The sequence below is a fragment of the Rhincodon typus genome, chromosome 8 (genome assembly GCF_021869965.1).
Source record: "Rhincodon typus isolate 14 chromosome 8, sRhiTyp1.1, whole genome shotgun sequence".
NCBI lineage: Eukaryota > Metazoa > Chordata > Chondrichthyes > Orectolobiformes > Rhincodontidae > Rhincodon > Rhincodon typus.
In genome coordinates this window covers 77,783,102-77,803,197 of record NC_063339.1, presented here as the reverse complement: position 1 = coordinate 77,803,197, position 20,096 = coordinate 77,783,102, and the positions used below count along the sequence as shown (strand labels likewise).

Here is a 20,096-nt window from a genome sequence, read left to right as displayed (position 1 = left end):
TATGATGCTGCTTGGCCTGCTGTGTTCATCCAGCCCTGCACCTTGTTATCACAGTATAATGTTTGCTTTTTATATTATGGACTTTGTACCCTACTGTCTTAAGAATCACAAGTATTGTATCATATATTCCCAATGTATGTGCTTAAGGGCTTTGCTTCAGTGCATGCAGAAAGGTAATGTCCTGTTAATCTTTAATCTACTGCTCCATTATTTAGCTAAACCTTATTTCATTCTTGCCCAACATTCACACGTGCATTTTTCAAGAGGGCTAACATAATTGTACGGTGAGGATGATTGTAATAGTGTTTCCCAGTACTGCAGTATGTGGCAGAGATTAGGGCATTTTAACTTTTCTTTTCCTGTATTCATTAACGGGTTGAGGGTGTCACTGGTTATGCAGCATTCATTGCCCATCCCTAATTGCCCAGAGGGCATTTCAGAGTCAACCACATTGCTGTGGGTCTGAAGTCGCATGTAGGCCAGACCAGTTAAGGATGGCAGTTTCCTTCCCAAGGGTGGATTCATGGTGATCATTTGATTCTTAATTCCAGATATTTTTATTGAGTTCCAATTCCGTCATCTGCTGTGGTGGGATTTGAACCTGGGCCACCGGAACGTTATCTGGATCTCTGGATTAACAGTCCAGCAATAATACCACTAGGCCATCGCTTCCCCCACTTTCCACGCTTTCCACGGAGAAAGTACTCAACATTTGTGTGGGCAGCTTGTATTAAATGGTTAAATCAATTAATCAATGGAAATTTAAATATTTTACAATTATCAGATCATGCCTTGCTTATTTTGAGGAAGTCCCAGTTAATATTGAAAGGTGAAGGTGGTGTTGTGGTTAATCTCCTACACCAACCACAGGAGGCAATAGGTATCAGGTTAATTTATTCAAACAACCTCAGCCTTAGGTGTCTAAACAGAACTCTCTCTGATACATTCAGAAAACCATCAATATTAATGCCCCTGCGATTATGTACGCATGCATTGTTTACGTTTCATTCTTATGCAATAAACAGAAATCTTCCGTCCTAGGTCTTTCTCTTATCCATAGGAGTTTGGGTCTAGTCTGTTCCCAAGACTTACAGGCCCTTAGGCTGTACAAAGTTCCTCTCTGGTCATTTCTGCTGACATGGATCTTTAGGGTCTTTGAGGTTCATATGTGCTGAAATATGCAGCTAGTGGGGGAAAAAAAAAGTGAAGTTACCATAGTCCCAGAGGACCACAGGGCTGGAGAGACAACAGGTGGTGAATTTAACCTGAGGGGCACCTCATGTGAGGTTGAGAAGGCAGGACCTCGTGGTAACTTCAGATGGTACAAGAATGGAACTCGCCCTGTTGGCATCAAATCAGCCATCCAGCCAACTGAGCTATTTGGTAAGATGTTGTAATAATCCTACTGTAACTCCTTTTTTATGAAATCTTATTTAATTCCTGCAAAAGTGGCCAATAGTCAGCTTCTAGGTTGTATCTGATAAATTTAAGATTGGTTTTTCTTCCCAATCTTGTAATTCCTAATGAACTTACTGGTGCTTTATGTCTTAAGGAAAAGTAATAATCACAGGCAGCATTAAACAGACAGATGTTGAAATAATTTTTTTGTTTCATCAGTTAACTCTTTGCCAGGCATTGACTGATGGTGAGGTACAAGTTTGAAGGCAATGCTTTCAGATGGAGATTCTTTTTACATACAAGCTCTGTATGCGACCTGTGGATGATTTAATTGGACATAACTTCACAGCTGAATGTCTTTCTGTCCAACAAGGTCTGATTTTACTTTTCTGACAGGTGTTACAGACGAGCAGTTCAGTAACTCAGCCAGTTTACTTCCCTTTCCTAATGTACGGAGTTAAGACTAAAGTTTTAGCAATCATGCCCAGGACCGGTTACATCAGCTCAGTCCAGAGATTGAGCAAGGCACAGGTGGACTGGTATTAGGGCCTCAGTTATTCACATTATTTATTAATGACTTAGATAATGAAATTGAAAATCATGTGTCCAAGTTGCTAATGGCACAAACTTAGGTGGCATTGTAGGCAGTGTAGATGATAGCATAAAATTACAAAGGGATATTGATAGTTTAGGTGAATGGGTAAAACTGTGCAAGATGGAATTCAGTGTAAGCCACTGTGAGGTTATCCATTTTGGACCAAGGAAAAGATAGATATAATAGGTGATATGTAATCTTTAAAATGCGGACAAGTGCAGAAAGTAATCCAGAAGGTGAATGAAATGCTGTTTTTTATACCTAATTTGTACTGCAGTTATACAAAACCCTGGTTAGATCCCATTTGGAGTACAGTGAGTAGATCAGGGCACCACACCTGAGGAAGCATATATTAGCCTTGGAGGGAGCACAACATAGGTTTATAGGAATGATACCTGAACTTTGGGGCTGTGGTATGCAGAGAGATTAGACAAATTAGGCAGATTTTCACTATTGTTTCGAAGGTTAAGGGGTGATCAGATCGAAATCTTCAAGATACTAACAGGAAAAGACGTAGATAAAGCTAAACTATTTCCACTGGTAGGAGATTTTAGAACAAGGGAGCATAGCCTAAAAATTAGGACCAGAGCGTTCAGGAGAGATGTTAGGAAACACTTACACACACAAAAGACGGTAAAGGTTTGGAATTCTCTTCCACAAAGAGCAGTTGATGCTAGATCAATTGTTAATTTTAAATTTAAAGTTTAATACATTTTTGTTAAACAAAAGTATTAAAGGATATGGGCCAAAGGCAGTTATATGGAGTTAGGCCACAGATCAGCCATGATCTCATTGAGCGGCAGAACAGCCTCAAGGGTCTGAATGGCCTAATCCTGTTCCTATGTTTGTATAACATTTAACCTCTGTAAGACATAATTCTTTTTAAGGGCTGTATTGCTTAAAATAGATGTTTCAGTTGCACTTCCTGAGGGATGAAATGTTAGTTGTAACCCTGTTGTTATGGTGTTTCATTTGGTAGGTGATGATATTCGTCTTGGCTGATCATGTGCAGGCATTTCTCAGTGAAAACAACATTCCTCCCTCTAAATCCTTCTATGAGGAAATGCTGAAGAACCAACAGGAGCAAGAGCGACGACTTGCACAGGAGGAACAACGCAGGATAGAACAGAAAAAGAAGCAAGATGAAAAAATGGTATATGTTGCACGATCCTTTTTGTGATCTTTTTCGCTTTTTAGTATTTTTCCATTACTGTAATCATTGCGCATCACTTGCTATTGTAGATACTTTTTAAATCAACCTGTTCAGAGATGTCACAGCACAGAAACAGATCCTTCGGTCCAACTACTCCATGCTGATCATGCTCCTAAACTAAAATAGTCCCACCTGCCTGTGTTTGGCCTATATCCCTCTAAACCTTTTCTATTCATGTACTTGCCCAAGTGTCTTTTAAATATCGTAACTGTACCTACATCCACCATTTCCTGTGGTAGCTCACACGAACTATGTAACAAACAAAAATTGCCCCTCGTCCTTTTTAAAACTTTCTCCTCTCACCTTAAAAATATGTCCCCTAGTTTTGAACTCCCCCACCCTAGGGAAAAGACCCTTGCTATTCATCTTATCTCTGCCCCTCATGATTTCATAAACTTCTGTAAGATCAACCCTCAAACTCCTATGCTCCAGTGAAAATAGTCCTAGCCTAGGGGTGGAGAAACTTTTTACTTTGGAAGGCCACATTTTATTTAACCGAGCTCCTATTAAACCACATGCTGAGAATTTAACTTGTACAACAAAATGTCATATTTTCGTCAACATATTTAATAATTTTAATTAAAGCCTTCTATTAGATGAGGACTTTAAACAAAAATTCAGCGAAGACATTTATTTATTTGGCAAAGTTGACAATAGAACTAATAATAAGTAAAAAAAAAAACTTATTTAATGATTTTTTCGTGATTGCTTATTGCGAGATAGGAATCAGATATTTGGTTCCAACATTGTTGACTGTAGCTTTAATTGGTCCCTCAGGTGAATATCCATCATCTGTTTTAATTTGTGTCACATATGAAAATGTTGATTCACAACAGTAGGTTGTGCCAAAACAAGACCGCATTCAATGATCATGTTGACATAGACGTGGGTATTCAAAGGCATTTTTCCATATTTCAATGGGATCCTTCTTAGTGTCAAATAGAGACTTCAGAATATTATCTTCTGAGAGCTCAATCAATTCCATCTGTAAGTCATCAGGTGATTTGGAAACATCAACCAGGTGTGGTTGAAAAGCTAGTTTCAGTGTGAGATCACGTGTCTCAAAATCTGCAAATCTTTCACTGTGTTCTTCAATCAGGGAGTCTAGAACAACTGTGCATTTTTTCATGTCACATTTACTTAATGATTTGCTTGTATCCTGTTCATTAATTATCTTTGCCAGTTCAGGAAAATGTTCAGTTGAACATTCCAATTGGGTAAGGGGTGTTTTGAAAAAGGTCAGCTTTTTCTGGAATGCCTGGATTTTTAGCCACATAGATATCGATTTAGGTTTACCTTGCAAAAAAAAATTCGGATCATTTTGCTTTGACATTATATTACATAAAAATGCAGCATTTCTGCAGAAATCTTCTTTTGAGAATTCACATGGCTCGTTCAGTTCCTCAAAAAATCTCGATTTGTTTTTGCAAAGAAAGAAGTTTACAAGTATTTGTCCTTGTGACAACCAGCGCACTTTAAAATGATAGATGTGCAGATCCACGCTGAATGTTTCATTATCAAGCTGAAGCATGTTGCGAAATTGGCCAAGCCGTGATGCATTTGCTTGAATGTAGTTTACAATACCTATAACTTTATTTAATGTGTCACTTAAAATAGTAGATTTGGCACAGAGATTCTGTTGATGCAAAAGATAATGAAAGGAAATCAAAGTATCCGGATCTGGCAATTCTTTTTGTAGTAATGCAACAAATCTTTCCTCTCATGGAAGGTGCACTGTCTGTGCATACACTTACTAAATTACATAAATTCAGTTTCGCTTCAAGGCATTTTTCTTTGATGAAACTAAAGATGCCAATTCCACGAGTCATTGCCGTAAGGGTACCCAAAGCCAGTAACTCCTTGTGGCAATGAAAATCTGCAGTTATAACACGAGTAAAAAAAATAACACCTGCGTTGAGTCAGGAATATCACTGGATTCATCCAAGGCAATAGAATAATAAATGTCTTCGCTTTGGCATATTGTATGAAGTTGTTCTGTTCCGTTGAGGGCTAATTCGTAGATCATAGAATCCCTCCAGTGTGGAAACAGGCCCTTTGGCCCAACAAGTCCACACCGACAGACAGAGCATCCTGCCCAGACCCATTCCCCTAATCTACACACCCCTGAACACTATGGGCAATTTAGCATAGCCGATCCACCTAGCTTGCACATCTTTGGATTGTGGGAGGAAACCGGAGCACCCGGAGGAAACTCACACAGACACAGGGAGAATGTGCAAACTCCACACAGTCAGTCGCTCGAGGGTGGAATTGAACCCAGGTCCCTGGTGCTGTGAGGCTGCAGTGCTAACCACTGAGCCACTGTGCCACCCTGTCATGTTGCCGATCATTTATGGTCCCTTCTTGAAAGAGGTAGTTGTTTGTACTTATTTATCTGAATCTGAACTTCCTACAACTTCAACAATACATTCTTTTATGATTTCCACATCGCTAAATTACTTATCTCTTCTTCCAAGCTACTTTATAAGTTACTTCAGTGATGTCAGTTCCTTGACCTGACATCATTTTAAATACTTGCAGGACTCGAGCCTCAGTCTTCTGGCTCAAAGGTAGGATCACCACCACTGCACCACAAGAGACCCACTATTTCTATTCTGTGTCTTGGCTAATAAAGGAAAGTATTCCATGTATCCACTTACCCACCTTATTGACCTGTCCTCCCACCTTCAGGGATCTGACGACAGCTCTCTGAGGTTCTTGCCCTTCTGTTACATCATTTAATATCCTTCTATTTATTGTGTACACCTTGGCCATGTCTTCCCTCCCTAAATGCATCACCTTGCACTTCTGAAGGTTGATTTACATTTAATACTTTGGTGTTTCTAACCCACCCGACCAGTTCAGGAGAAAGCTGTCACTTGATTGTCACTCCTTTCACCACTGATACACAATGTCCACACAAGCCACAAGATGCACTGAAGTAATTCACCAAGGCTCGTTCAAGCCTGCAAACTCTACTATCCTGAAGGACAAAGGCAGCAGGTGCCAGGGAGAACCACCACCTGCAAGTTTGCCTCCAAGCCACATACCATCCTGACTTGGAAATATATCTCTGTTCCTTCACTGTCACTAGACTAAAACTCCTAACAGCACTGTGGGTTAATAAACACCCGATAGACTACACTGTTTCACTGGGTTATATCCAACAGATTTATTTGAAATCACAAGCTTTCGGAGTCCTGCTCCTTCATCAGGTGAAGTGAAGGGAAACACGCAGATGCAGAATTTATAGCTGGAGAGATAAAAATGTAGTAGAAATGGTGTGAGTGGAATGTCAATAGGCTGAATAATTTCAGATCGTAACTGCTCCCATTGTTTTTATAAAAACGTTAGTTGCTAGTAATGATTTTCCTTTTGTCATTTTAGGCTCTTCCAGATCTATCTTTTGTTCATTTTATTGTTCCACGGCGGCCCTCTTGTACCTTATGCCAACAACCCATTTGTCATTTAATCAGTCCTTTGTATTTGATGAGAGAAGCTTCAGAATACTCAGGGAATGTGATCAGCTTTACTAACTAGTAAAATCATCTCAGAATAGAATACTGAGGGGTGACCTTACAGACATGTATAAAATCATGAGGGGCATGGATAGGGTAAATAGGCAAGGACTTTTTCCCAAGATAGTGTAGGGAAAGCTCAAAAATAGAGGGCATATGTTTAAGGTGAGAGGGGAAAGGTATAAAAAGGACCTAAGGGGAGACTTATTCACGCAGAGGGTGGTGCATGTTTGGAATGAACTGCCAGAGGAAGTGGTGGAGGCTGGTACAATTGCAACATTTTAAGGGCATCTGGATGAGTGCATGAATAGGAAGGGATTTAGGATATCTGGTCAGCATGGACAAGTTGGGCCGAAGGGCCTGTTTCCATGCTGTACAACTGCCTGACTCCATATCAACATTAAAGTCTTGAATCGATGCATTAATGACATTTTTATGGGTGTGTTGAATGCTCTCTGTCTCACCAAAAAATGTTCAAAAATGATGCCTAAAACTGAGGGTGGTTGGTTGTCATGATAAAATACTTACTTTGATTTAAGTCTCTGTAAACATTTTATAACTAAAGCCTTAAATTGACTTCTCAAGAAGAAACGCTGGTGTGAGTACCTCAGTACTTTTTCACGTAGTTACAATATGTTGTGTGTAAAAATTGATAGGCTGAAAGTACTTATTTGTGATCTATAATTTCTTCATTTGTTTCAGTCACTAATTGAAAAAACATTTCTGCACAATAGAATTTCTGAATGATTTTAATTTTAAACATTTAAGCTCACCTTTATTGTTTTGATCAGTTGAATATCTGAAGCTATGAGTCCTCAGATCAATTTTGATTATACAGTATTTCCATTTGCTTGCCTAGTGAGTTGATAATCGCTTTCTGCAGTGATTCACCTTAAGTCAGTAAGATTTAAGTTCCCAGGTGTGCAGAGTGGTATTGCTAAAGTTTAGTCATCTAAAACTGAATAGTTTACCGGCAAAGAGTGTTGATGAGCTTCCCAATCCTTGACACCAGGATCACACTCATTAGCTTGGAGTTATCTGTAATAACTTGTCCTGTACAGTGGAACTATGAAATTGTATAGCATAGAATAAGGCTACTTGATCTGTCGTGTCTGTGCCGGCTTTCTGAAAGAGCTACTGATTTGTGCCACTTCCTAGATGTTTACTCTGAAGTGATTTTCATTTTAAGCAGAAATGCAGTTCCTTTTTGAAAGTTACTGTTGAACCTGCTTTGGCCAACTTTTCAGAGAGTACATTCCAGATTATTATAGCTTTCTAACCAAGGAAAGAGAGCTCCTCATTCCTCTCATGCCTTCCCTCTGGCTTTTTTTGACAAATATTTTAAACTTCTGTTTCCTGGTTTTGAACTTGTCAGTGGAAATTCTTTCTATTTATTAGCTCCATAAAAATACTTCATAATTTTTGAACACCTATGTTAATTCTCCTAAACTTTGCTATTGCAATGAGGACAATCGCAGCTTCTCCAGTCTCACCAGATAACTGAGAAACTGCATCCTGCATTCGAGTAAACCTTCTCCTCACACTATCTTGATATAGTTCGATAAGTGTGGTACCAAAGATTGAACAAAATACTTATCTAAGGTCTAACCACCAATTTATGAAGATTCAATGTAACTTTCTTTTGTATTCCAAGCTTTATGTATAGATTTAACAGTTTTAAAACAATATTGTACAGTTCTGATAAAAGGTCACTTGAAATGTTAACTTTGCTTCCATTTTCACAGATACTGCCTGACCTGGGTGTTTCCAACATGTTCTGATCACGTTTTAACCTTCCTGTTTAATCTGTGCCAGATGTGTGATTTTGTTTTAAGAAATTAAGACTAAAATAATAAGATTGTTAAACTCTTTTTTTTTTTGAAGCAACGTGAAATCCTTGAAGAAATTCAAAGATTAGAAGAGGAAAAGAGGGATGCAAAGAAACTAACTCAGTTGGCCAAACAGGTATGTGGGTGTACACCGTTTCAGGATTCCAGCTCCTGAGGGGTGGTTGCTAAATTTTTCAGTTCAACGACTGCAGGTTCAGTCAATGGTAAATAATCTAGATTGCAATGATATAAATGCAGGAGTGCAGATAATTGTTGCTTTGGTAGGTAGGCTAGCAATGTCAAATAAACACATGGATATAACATTACCATCAAAGTGCAAGTCCTGTGTGGTCTTTGTGAAGGTGAAGGATCCTTCACCATCTGTGTAGATAACCTGCTCAGTACTTGTTATAGCAACTCGCCTGACCATTTGGCCACTGGATGTTGTGCAGAGCTAGTCACTGATAAGGTGGGGTGTAAAGTGACATTATCTTTATGTAGCCTGAGAAGCCAATAAATGTTCTGTATTCATGGAATCGCAAGTTGAGAATTTGCTTATCCGCCGAAAAATAAGTTACAACAAAAATCACCATCCGCATATCTGCAATTTTTAAACTTATTTTTAACCTATTTGTAAATAAGCTCCACAGTCACGAATTTCATCATTCGCGGAGGTTCTCAGAAACAGAACCCTCGTGGTACAGAGAAATGTCTGTGCGTATATATGGGTGCAGTGAATCATGAGGACTAATCATATCATGCACACCTCCAAGCATTTTATTAGAAACATAGAAAATGCAAAGTAGTAAAACGGAAAATAGTAGGTCCCATCAAACCTGCTCCACTATTCAATATGATCATGGGTGATCCTCTGTCTGAATACCATTCCTGCTGTCTACTCATACCCTTTGATATCTTTAATTCCTAGAAATCTGTCTGTTTTATTTATAAATATATTCAGTGACTTGGCCTCCACTGACATGTGTGGAAGAGAACAGTAAAGAAATGTCTTCTCATTTTAGTCCAAAATGGTTTACTTTGCATCCTAAAACCATGATCTCTTGTTCTAGACTGCCCTCCCCTGTGCCCGAACGTCTGTCTTTGTTAGAATTTCATATGAGATCTCCTTTCATTCTTCTGAATTCCAGTGAATACATCTGTCCTTCTACAACAAACCTGCCAACCTAAGTCTCAGCCTGGTGAACATTTGCTGCGCTCCCTCAATAGCAAGTGTATCCTTTCTCAGGTAAGGATACCAGAGCTGCACATAGTACTCCAGTTGTGGTCTCACCAATGCCTTGTACAGCTGCAGCAAGACAACTTTGCTCTGTATTGAAATCCCCTTGCAATGAAGACCAATATTCCATTTGTCTTTCAAACTATTTGCTATTTGTGCATACTTGTTTTCAGTGATTGGTATACAAGAACTCCCAAGTTCCTTTGCACATCAACAGTACCATATCTTCCACCATTTTAACAGTACCCTGCTATTCTGCTTTTCCTACACAGGAGTGGATACTTATCCATGTTATGCTGCAGCTGCCATGTATTTGTCCTCTTGTCAACTTGCCAAAATCATCTTAAAGCCTCTTTACCTCTTCCTTACCACTCGCAATTCCTCTTTGTTCTGTCTCATCAGCAAACCTGGAAATATTGCATTTGATTCCCTTATTCAGATTGTTGATATGTATTGTGAATAGCTGGGGCTCAAACACTGAACTCTGTGATACCAAGCTAGCCACCACTTTCTATTCTTAAAAAGACCCATTTATTCCGACTCTCCGTTTCCTGTCTATTAATCACTTCTCAATCCAAGCTGGTATATTACCCCATGTCCATGTGCTTTAACACTCTAATTAATGTGGGTCTTTATCAATGTTTGCTGAAAATCCGAATCCTCTGGTTAACCGTTTACAAGTAACGTGCTCAAAACACTTCAGTACGCTTGTCAAGCAGATTTCCCTTGCATAGATTTATGTTGACACCTGTCTAACCCCCTTTGATATTTTCTAAGTGACCTGTTATCACATCCTTTATGCTAGAGTCGAGCATTTTCCCAACTACTAATGTATGCTAACTAGTCTGTAATTCTTTGTTTTCTGTCTCCCTCCTTTTTTAACATTTGCCACTCTCCATTCTGCTGGTACTGTTCCAGAATCTACAGAAATTTGGAAGGTGACAGCCAAAGCATTCATTACGTCCATGAGCACCCCCTTTATTACCTTACGATGTAGGTTATGAAGTCCTGGGTATTTGTCACCTTTCAGTTCTGTTATTTTCTCCACTTTTTAATTATAAATATTAATAGTTTTCAATTTGTCCTTCCCAATAGACTCTTGTTTCTCTAGTGTTTGTTGGAAGTTATTTGCGTGTTCTTTGAATCTGAACCTGAAGTAGTTGTTTCATTGCTGTGCCTTTCCATGTTCTCCGTGATCAATTTTCTCATATCTCCCATGTAAGGGACCTACATTTGTCTTCACTTTGTACGTATTACTATTGCCATTCATATATTACTCTCATATTCTTGTTTCTCCCCTCTGTTGCTTCTCCTTTGCTGAATTCTAAACTGATCCCAACCCTTAGCTTTGCTACTTTTCGTAGCAACTTTATATGACTCCTCGTTGGTTCTGATGCTTGATTTCTTTTATAAACCATGGTTGGGCCGCTTTTCCTGTTGTATTTTTGCACCAGAAAGAAATGTACAACTGTTGCCAGCATGCATTGTTTCTTAAATATTTGCCATTGCCTAATCTATTGTCAGACCTCTTAAAGAAGTTACCCAATATATTATAGCCAACTCCTGCCTCATACCTCTGTAGCTTCTTTTATTTAGATTTAGACCCGAACTTCAGATTGGACCAGTTCATTTTATATCCAAGTGGAAAATTTTATCATGTTATGTTCACTTCCCTGAAGGACTTTGCACAATGAAACTGTTAGCTAATCCTATCTATTATACAGTACCAAACACAAGTTTGCTCATATGCAATCTAGGAGTTCATCCATCACTATATTATTGTGCATGTAGTTCATCCAGTCTATATGTAGATTAAAGTCACCCATGATTCCTGTAACACCTTTGTTGCATGCATCTCTCATTCCCACCTTACCACTATTGTTTGGAGGCCTGTTGGCAACATACACTAATGTTTTCCATGCTGCTTCTCAGAATCTATCAATATATACTGATTCTGCATTTAGACAATGCCCAGACAATATCCTTCCTCATATTACAATAATATCATCCTTTGCTAATAACGCAATCTGCCTCTCTTTCCATTTTTTCTGTCCTTTCTAACTATTGAATACCCTTAGATATTCAGTTCCTAGGCCTGGTCACCCAACAGAAATTTCTCCATAATTATAACCATTTCATGCCTGTTCGCAACTAGTTGAGCTGTTCTTTGTTTCAGTACAATGTGTTGTTTCACTGGTGTGCTTGGTCAATGCCTTTGTCCCCCCTGACACAGTGTGGTTGGCCACCTCCCCCTGCAGCAACAGGCACATGGTAATCTGGATCTCCTGGAAGCTGATTGTTGTAGTGGGCCAGATGGGAAACCTCCCTTGTGATGTGCTTGAAATATGATTGCTGAGCGAGTTCCTGGTGCTCATGACCTTGGAGGAGATGCCGGTGTCGGGGTGGATCTGCGTCATCACTTTGTAGATGTTGACGGAGTAACTTTCTTTCCTGGACTTTCTCCTCTTCCTACTGCTGCTCACTGGAGCCCTGTTCACTGCTTTCTTCACGTCCTTCTTGGTAACTTTGTTCTTTCTTTTCCTCAACCATGGTCACAGCCAGCTGCGCTGTTAATCTATACATCTTATTATGAATGCTCCATGCATTCAAATGCAGTACATTTAGATTTGTCATTTAGACCTGTTTTACTTTCTACTTCCATATTTATAATTTCTAACTTTGTTTCCCTTTTATGTGTCTCCCTGCTGAAGTTCTCAACCCCCTTTGCTCTAATTTAAACTTCGCTCCCAGTACTAGAAAGTATCCCTATGAGAATATTTGCCCTGGTTCTGCTGGGGTGCAACTTGTTCAGTTTGTACAGTTTCCATCTTTCTCAGAATTATTCCCAATGCACCAGTAACCCAAATCCCTCCCTCCTTCACCATCTGTCCTAGCACGCATTCACTTGGTCTGTTCTTCTATTCCTGATCTGGCCCTGGGAAAAGTCCTGAGATTACTGTCTTTGGGGTCCTCCTCCTTAATTTATTTCATGGCTCCCTATATTCACCTTGCAGGCTCTCATCCCTGTTGTTTGCTCTGACATGGACCAACAAAATACCTCTTCCCATTGGTTGTGTCTACACTAAAATTGAAGCTTTGTGCGAGAACAAACTCCTCGCTTTCAGATGGTACATTATAGGAGAGATTTAATATGTGTTCGGCATCATCATAAATTGTGGTGATTGGCCAGTTTGGATTTGCCCTCCTTTTTGGACAAACTGGGCAATTTTTCACTTTGTCAGGATAGTTCAGTTCTACTTTACGACTACCTTTGGGATGTTATCAGGGCCTGGAGTCTTTTCTGTGTCCAGTGCAGTCAGTTGTTTCTTGATATCGCAAGGGCTAAATCAAATTGTTTGAAGACTACCATATATGATCCTGGGGACCTCCGGAGGAGGATGAGGTAGATCATCCACTAAGATCTTCGGGCTGAAGATTGTTGTAAACGTTTCGGTCTTGTTTGTAACGTTTGAGATACTGGGCTGTACCGTTATTGAGGTTAGAAGTGTTCATTGATCCTTATCCTCCATTTGTTGTGTTATTGTCCACCACTGTGGTAAGGCTGTAGAACAAATGATATGATCTGTACCTTGTGGAATTATTTATTTCTTCTAGGACACACTGCTTTTTTGCTTAACTTGTTTCAAATCTTGTGTTGTAGCTTTACCAGGTTTGTATCTTATTTTCAAATATGCCTGTTGTTGCTCCTGGCATGCTTTCTTACACTTCTCAGGATTATGTTGAAACAGGATTGATCCCTTAGTTTATCAGTGACGCTAGTATGAGGAATATGCTGGATCACGAGGTTACAAGTTTTGCTGTGGATGAAGGCCTATATCCAAGGGTGCCAAGTTTGGTTTTGACAGATCTGTTCTGAATCTACTTCATTTGGCACAGTTTAGTGAGATGGAGACGATCCTCAAGGTGCACAAGAACTGCACAGTGGGCACTCCTAGACCTCCAGATTCTATGATCCTGGATGCACTACCTGAAAGCTGAGTGAAAGCAGATTCAATAGCTGTATTCAAGAGGGAATTGGATAAACACTTGAAAAGGACTATAAGGTGTGAGCAGGGAAGTGCTCTTTCAAAGAGCTGGCACATGCGTGATGAGCATGAAGAAGATCATTTGGATTGGCAAGTGCAAAATATTTATAATCTGCTCTCCCCTAAGTTTTTGAGAAACAGGCTCTTGACTCTAGGCTTGTAACATCATTGATTTTTGTAGAAATCTAAAACGAACATGCAAATTAGGAGCAGAGTAGGCTGTTCAGCCCCTGAAACCACTGATCTAATAGTGACTACAACTCCTCTTTCCTATACATTGTATATACTTTGACGGTTTTGTTAGTGTAACTAAGCCTTAACGATATTCAATTGCGTGTAGATTGATAAAAGTTATAGAACAATATTTGTGGAATATGAAGGGATTTGGGAAAGGGAAATGGGCTAGTGTACACAGCAAAATTTAAAGATGCGATCAATAGACCAAATGATGATTGTGGGGCAGGGCATTGCAGCGATGGCTAATTCTTGTCCTTGCTTGATATCCACAACCAAATGCCTCCATCCGGCTTCAGTGGATCCCAGTTGGGCGCTGTTTCCCTCCGTTCCGTAATGATAGGTGCTTGTACGTGACGTGAACGCATGTGTAATTCCCACTTCTACTTTCTTTCTTCACTCCTCCCAGGAGCGGCGGGAAAATGCACAAGTGACCATTCCAGGAAATCCTTCCAAAATTCCTGCTTCGAACAGGCAGTCTCCTGCCAACTTGAATGAAAATGCAGTGGACCAAGTCGACTACAAAAAGGGAGGGAACAACCGACGTCGAACCAATTCCAACGGCCGATCAAAGTATGGATTTCGTAACTGAATTTAGGGAATAGGAGCTTGGGTGCCAAGCACAGATTGGGCCTAATTGAATGAATGCCTGAATAGCTCATCAGTAGCATTTTTGATGTGCCCTTAATTGATATTTAGTGAGATTTTAAAAAATGATGTGTATGGTTTCCTTCTGCACTTGAGAGGATAGAGAAAGTGGGAATATCAAAGTTGACCCTTCAAGAGAGATACTGTTGAGATTGGTATTAAGATAGCTTGTTAGGCTGAAGTGGGGTACCCACTGCCTTGGATACCCTAGGTGCATCCTTGTAATGGAAACAAGACCCACTCATGATATTTGTATTATTTTTATTTTTGCATGCGATAGGAATGCCACTGGCAAGGCCAGAATTTGTTGTCTATTCTGATTGCCCTTGAACTGAGTAAGTTGCTAGGCCATTTCATTAGACATTTAAAAGTCAACCAGATTACAGTGGGTCTGGAGTCAAGTTTAGGCCAGACCACATAAGGATGGCAGATTTCTTTCTCTAAAGGACATTAATAAACCAGGTGGGTTTTTATAACAATCAGCAGTGGTTGGATGATCACCATTAGACTAATTTTTAATTCCAGATTTTTGTAATTGAATTCAAATTTCGCCATGAGCCTCCTGATTGCTAGTTCAGTGACATTACCGCAATGCCACCACGTCCTGAAGTGTGGTACCCAGAATTGTATACCATCCTTCAGCCAAGGCCTAAGTAGTGTCCTTTACAAATTCAGCATAACCTCTTTTCTCCTGTGCAATATGCTCGTATTAATAAAGTCCGGGATATTGTTTTGGGTCATAGAACTATAGAGACCTGCAGCACAGAACTCGCTTCCTCAAAAGATAGTGAGTGCAAAGACTGTCAATATTTTTAAGGCAGTGGTAGATTGATCCTTGGTAAGCAAGGGGATGAAAGGTCATTGGGGTAGGCAAGAATGTGGAGTAATCAGATCGACCACGATCTTAGTAAACAGTGGAGCAGGCCCAAGGGACCAAGTCATAGAGTCATACAACCCTTTGTCCCAACTAGTCCATGCCGACCATGTTCCCAAACTAAACCGATATCACTTGCCTGCATTTGGCCCATGTCCCTCCAAAACTTTCCTATTTATGTACTTAACCAAATGTCCTTTAAATGTTGTAACTGTACATACATCTGCCACTTACTCTGGTAGTTCATTCCACACATGAACCACTTCGTGTGTTTAAAAAAAAGGTTACCCTCATATCCTTTTCAAAACTTTCTCCCCTCACCTTAAAATATGCCCCCTAGTTTTGAACTCTCCCACCCTAGGGAAAAGACCCTGTCTGTCCTGATATTTATACTTTGTAAAATAAACTGATATACTCCTGAAGAAGAGTCATATTGGGCTCGAAATGTTAAGCCTGTTTCTCCCTCCACAGATGTTACCAGACTTGCTGAGTTTCTGTTGCACTTTCTCTTTTTATTTCTGATTTATTTCTCTTGAATTCAAAACGGATGACCTCGTACTTCTCCAAATTTAACTCTATCTGTTACTGTCTCTGCCACTCACTTAATTTATCAATGTAATTTTCTGCTCCCATCTGCAGAATTTACTGTGCTACCTAACTTGCTGTCATTGGGGAGTTGGATATATATATATATATCTCTAGTTCCTCGTCTTGTGCCCCCTTCTACCTCATAAGATGATGGTTTGCACTATGGTATTTTACACTGTTAAACGCCACCCGGTGTGGCTCAGGAGCCCCACTCTAGCATGGCAATCTCTGCCACATTTACTGTAGAGGAAGAGAGTGGGCTGGGAAAGTGTATGACTCACTGGCCTCTTTATTTTTTTCCTCTCTCTGGACCCTCTTCTCAGCCTGCTGAGCTTTTTGTTTCTGGTTGCCTCTTCCAATGCCCCTCCAAACTGTGCTTCCAGCACACCAGACAGGGTCTGCCACCTTAACAGCTCACTTGCAGGTGTTTCTGTGGTGGCGATGTGGCAGTCCAGGATGTTGTGGCCAGTTCACTGTCCAAATCAGCATCCTTCCAGTGCATGTAGCCAAGCCACTTCAGGCATCAGAGGCTTAGCAATGACTGTATCCTGATAGAATCAGCATGCTGTGGGACTTCTGGGTTAGTGGTCTTGTCCTGTCGTGAAATTCCAAAGATACGTCTGAGCCAATGAAACTGTTCATCCTTTTCTTTAGCCTGGCCGATGTTGCTAGGTCTCACTACTGTGGTAGGCCTAAGAACAATCACAATTATGTTTTTGTACAAATAGGTTTTAATTTGGCACCATATGGATTGAATGCAGACCTCGTATTCAGAAATTGGCAACGTTTGCCTGATTTAGTCCTGAAATGCAAGTAGAACTCATGCTAATTTCTCACTCACTCTGCCATAGTAGGCAGCCTAGTCAGATCCATGTTTTAAATTGGGCTTGTTTTTTGATCTGCAGAATTGGTTGATTCAAGTAGCAATGTAGTTCACTTGATAATAAACTTTGTAATGGAAAATATTTTTCAACGTGTAGGCGAGAACGGCAACTTTCTGTATGTAGCAATGACGACGGTGCCCAGCCATGCAAGCTTATACATTTCAACATGGGATCAACTGGAGGGTGCACAGTACACAGGGGAAAGCTTATCGGTGAGGAACAGTTTTAGCTGACTATTGTACTTTTTCAGCGATATTGGAACATTGGTTCTGCTGTTGGGTGTTATGCTGTTAAATTATTGGTGAGTGGAAATTTTCTCATTTGTCATTTGTGACAGGTGAGAACGAGCTGTTGAACCGGTCAGTCTACTATGCCTTGGAAGAATTGACAGGAAATTTTGTGGTAATCTATGAATGGGTTCTTCAGTGGCAGAAAAAAATGGGCAAGTTCCTCACTAGTGAGGAGAAGGACAAAGTCGAAAAATGCAGAAAGCAGGTAATTATGTCTGTTTGAACAGGAAATCTGTGAATTTTGTTTGCATGATTTGGTTAACTGTGAATTACCACTGGATTTTCAGTCTGATGTCTGGTGTGGAAAATGGGTAAATTTATCACCAAGCACTATTCTGAAGTGGTAACTTGAGCAACACTGCCAGGCAGCCAATTTCTGCACTGATGTTGACGCTATTATTGTATGGTATGTGGGTATGCTAGCACAGCTGGCATTTGTTGACCATCCCCAATTGCTCTAGTAGTGATTAGCTATTTCAGAGGGCAGCTAAGAGTCACCCACATTGCTGTGGATCTGACATCGCATGCAGGCCAGACCAGGTAAGGATGGCAGGTTTCCTTCCTCGTAGATTATTCAGAAACCATATGACTGTTTTTTGGTCACAATTGTTACGGAGTTGGCATTAATTTCAGTTTTTTACCATGGTGTGATTTGAACTCCTGTCCCCAGAGCATTAGACTGGGATTCTGGATTACCAGTGTTTCCCATTAACACTACACCACCAGCTCCCTTCAAACTAAAATTCCCCATTTTAAATTCCAGCTTTGGTAGTAATCATATATTGAAATATAATCTTATTTATTTGATCCACTATGGTCATTTCCCTTCAGATGTTTAGCAGATGTTTAGCAGGTCTTTGGCGACAGTAAATATATTTGAGCTTAGCTATGTTGTAGTATTTGCATCGAAGAAAAGCTAATATGGAAAGTTGTGGGTTTGTGTCTATCATTTTTCTTTTGCTGCTGGATGGGTGTGTGCCTCTGATTTTGACCTCATCTGTTCATTCAGCACAGAAAATGGAATATTAGCTTTGTCCTTACCTGCCCATATTGTTTAGGACTGGCTCAGTCTAGGTCAGACTGAGTTCTTGAGGGCCTTGCTCCAAAGGCTTTGAGAAAGAACAGATAGGAAGTTGTGACAATCTAGGTGCTTTCCTGTGATTTCCACAAACTTCACAATTTACCAGTGGTGGGATTTGTACTTGTGATTTCCATGTTACTGTTTCAATACCATAACAACCACATTTCTGCAACACACACATCCCAACCTGGAAGGATGCTCTCAGGAGACGCGACTGAATTTCTGCTTCTATTTTTCTAGATCCAAGGTGCAGAAAGTGAGTTTAACTCTTTGTTGAAACTGAGCCACTCAAACCTGGTGCGTTACATAACAATGTGCTGCAAAGAGCAGGAGAACTCTATTGTGGTCAACCTTCTCGTCGAGTATGTTAATGGCTTCAGCCTCTCGGATGCTCTGAACAAAGGGACCCCCATTGCAGCTGAACGACTCCAGCACTATGCGGCACAGCTCCTGACAGCCCTGGACTACCTCCATAATAACTCTGTGGTGCATAAGGTCCTTAGTGCCTCAAGTGTTCTTGTAGATGGGGAAGGCAATGTGAAGTTGACAGATTACAGCATCTCCAAGCGGCTGGCTGACATTTGTAAAGAGGATGTGTTTGAACAGACTAAAGTACGATTCAGTGAGAATGCTCTGCCTTACAAGAGTGGTAAAAAAGGGGATGTGTGGAGGCTGGGCCTCCTCCTGCTGGCTCTCAGCCAGGGCAGTGTTGTAAAGGAATACCCGATAATTGTGCCGAGCAACCTGCCCAACGACTTTCAGGATTTCCTCAACAAGTAAGTTGCAGCCTGGGACCCTGCTATAACATGGTCCATGGGTTCTGTATCTTGAGATTCTGTTATAGATGAGACCATGTTATTTCCTAGCTGGTGCCTAGTGGTTAGAATTGATTTTGCCACTCCAGGGCTGATATTACATGTGAGAAGCACCAGTTTCCAGCCTCGTGGTCCAAATAAGTAATAAAACAGCCCTGTGTAAAATCGACGAAATAATCAAAAGCTACTTTTAATTTCTGTTTTCATAATGTGGGTATCCCCTTGCACAATGTGGAATGGTTTGTGGTTGTATTTGTAGAATGAAAATTTTGGATTATTACCAGAAATATAAATGAGAGAAGAAATTCATACTTCTGTACTACCTTTCGCTCTTTCAGGTTGTCTTGGTGTACATTACAGTCTCAAATATTTTTAAAATGTAGATTGTGTTAGAGCAAATCATAAAGATCAGTTGCATACAGTTCGGCCTCATAAACAGCAAAACAGTTGAAGATTAATCTACTGTTTTTTCTGAAGAAGGTTTGCTGGACCCAAACATTAACTCAGCCTCTCTCCACTGCCAGATCTGCTGAGTTTTTCCAGCGATTTCTGTTTCTCTTTTTGTTTCAGATTTCTAGCATCTGCAGTTTTTTTTTTCCTGCTTTTGCTGTTGGCTAAGACAGGCAGAGAACTCCTTTTCCATTATCAAGTAGCCATGTGACCTTTTTCAACCACCTATTCAGACAGTCCTCACCGTTTAAAACTTTTTTGCTGTAGGGTGGACTGTTTCTAAGATGTGGTTAATGTTCCCTCGTTTGTGGGAATAAGAGTTTTAGATTTCATCTAAGCAGACATCGCTGGAAAAGCTCAGCAGGTCTGGCAGCATCTGTGGAGAAAAATCAGAGT

At 40.2% G+C, this 20,096-nt stretch overlaps 1 protein-coding gene across 1 annotated transcript in view; it reads left to right on the top strand.

Moving 5' to 3' along the window:
* The window catches only part of eif2ak4 (eukaryotic translation initiation factor 2 alpha kinase 4), a 104,288-nt gene that overhangs the window by 9,549 nt on the left and 74,643 nt on the right, over positions 1-20,096 (top strand). Inside the window, exons 4-9 of the mRNA XM_048600478.1 lie at positions 2,973-3,146; positions 8,609-8,689; positions 14,480-14,643; positions 17,161-17,276; positions 17,402-17,559; positions 18,676-19,211. Of these exons, the coding sequence (XP_048456435.1) occupies positions 2,973-3,146; positions 8,609-8,689; positions 14,480-14,643; positions 17,161-17,276; positions 17,402-17,559; positions 18,676-19,211 (1,229 nt within the window). The remainder of the gene's footprint in view (positions 1-2,972; positions 3,147-8,608; positions 8,690-14,479; positions 14,644-17,160; positions 17,277-17,401; positions 17,560-18,675; positions 19,212-20,096) is intronic.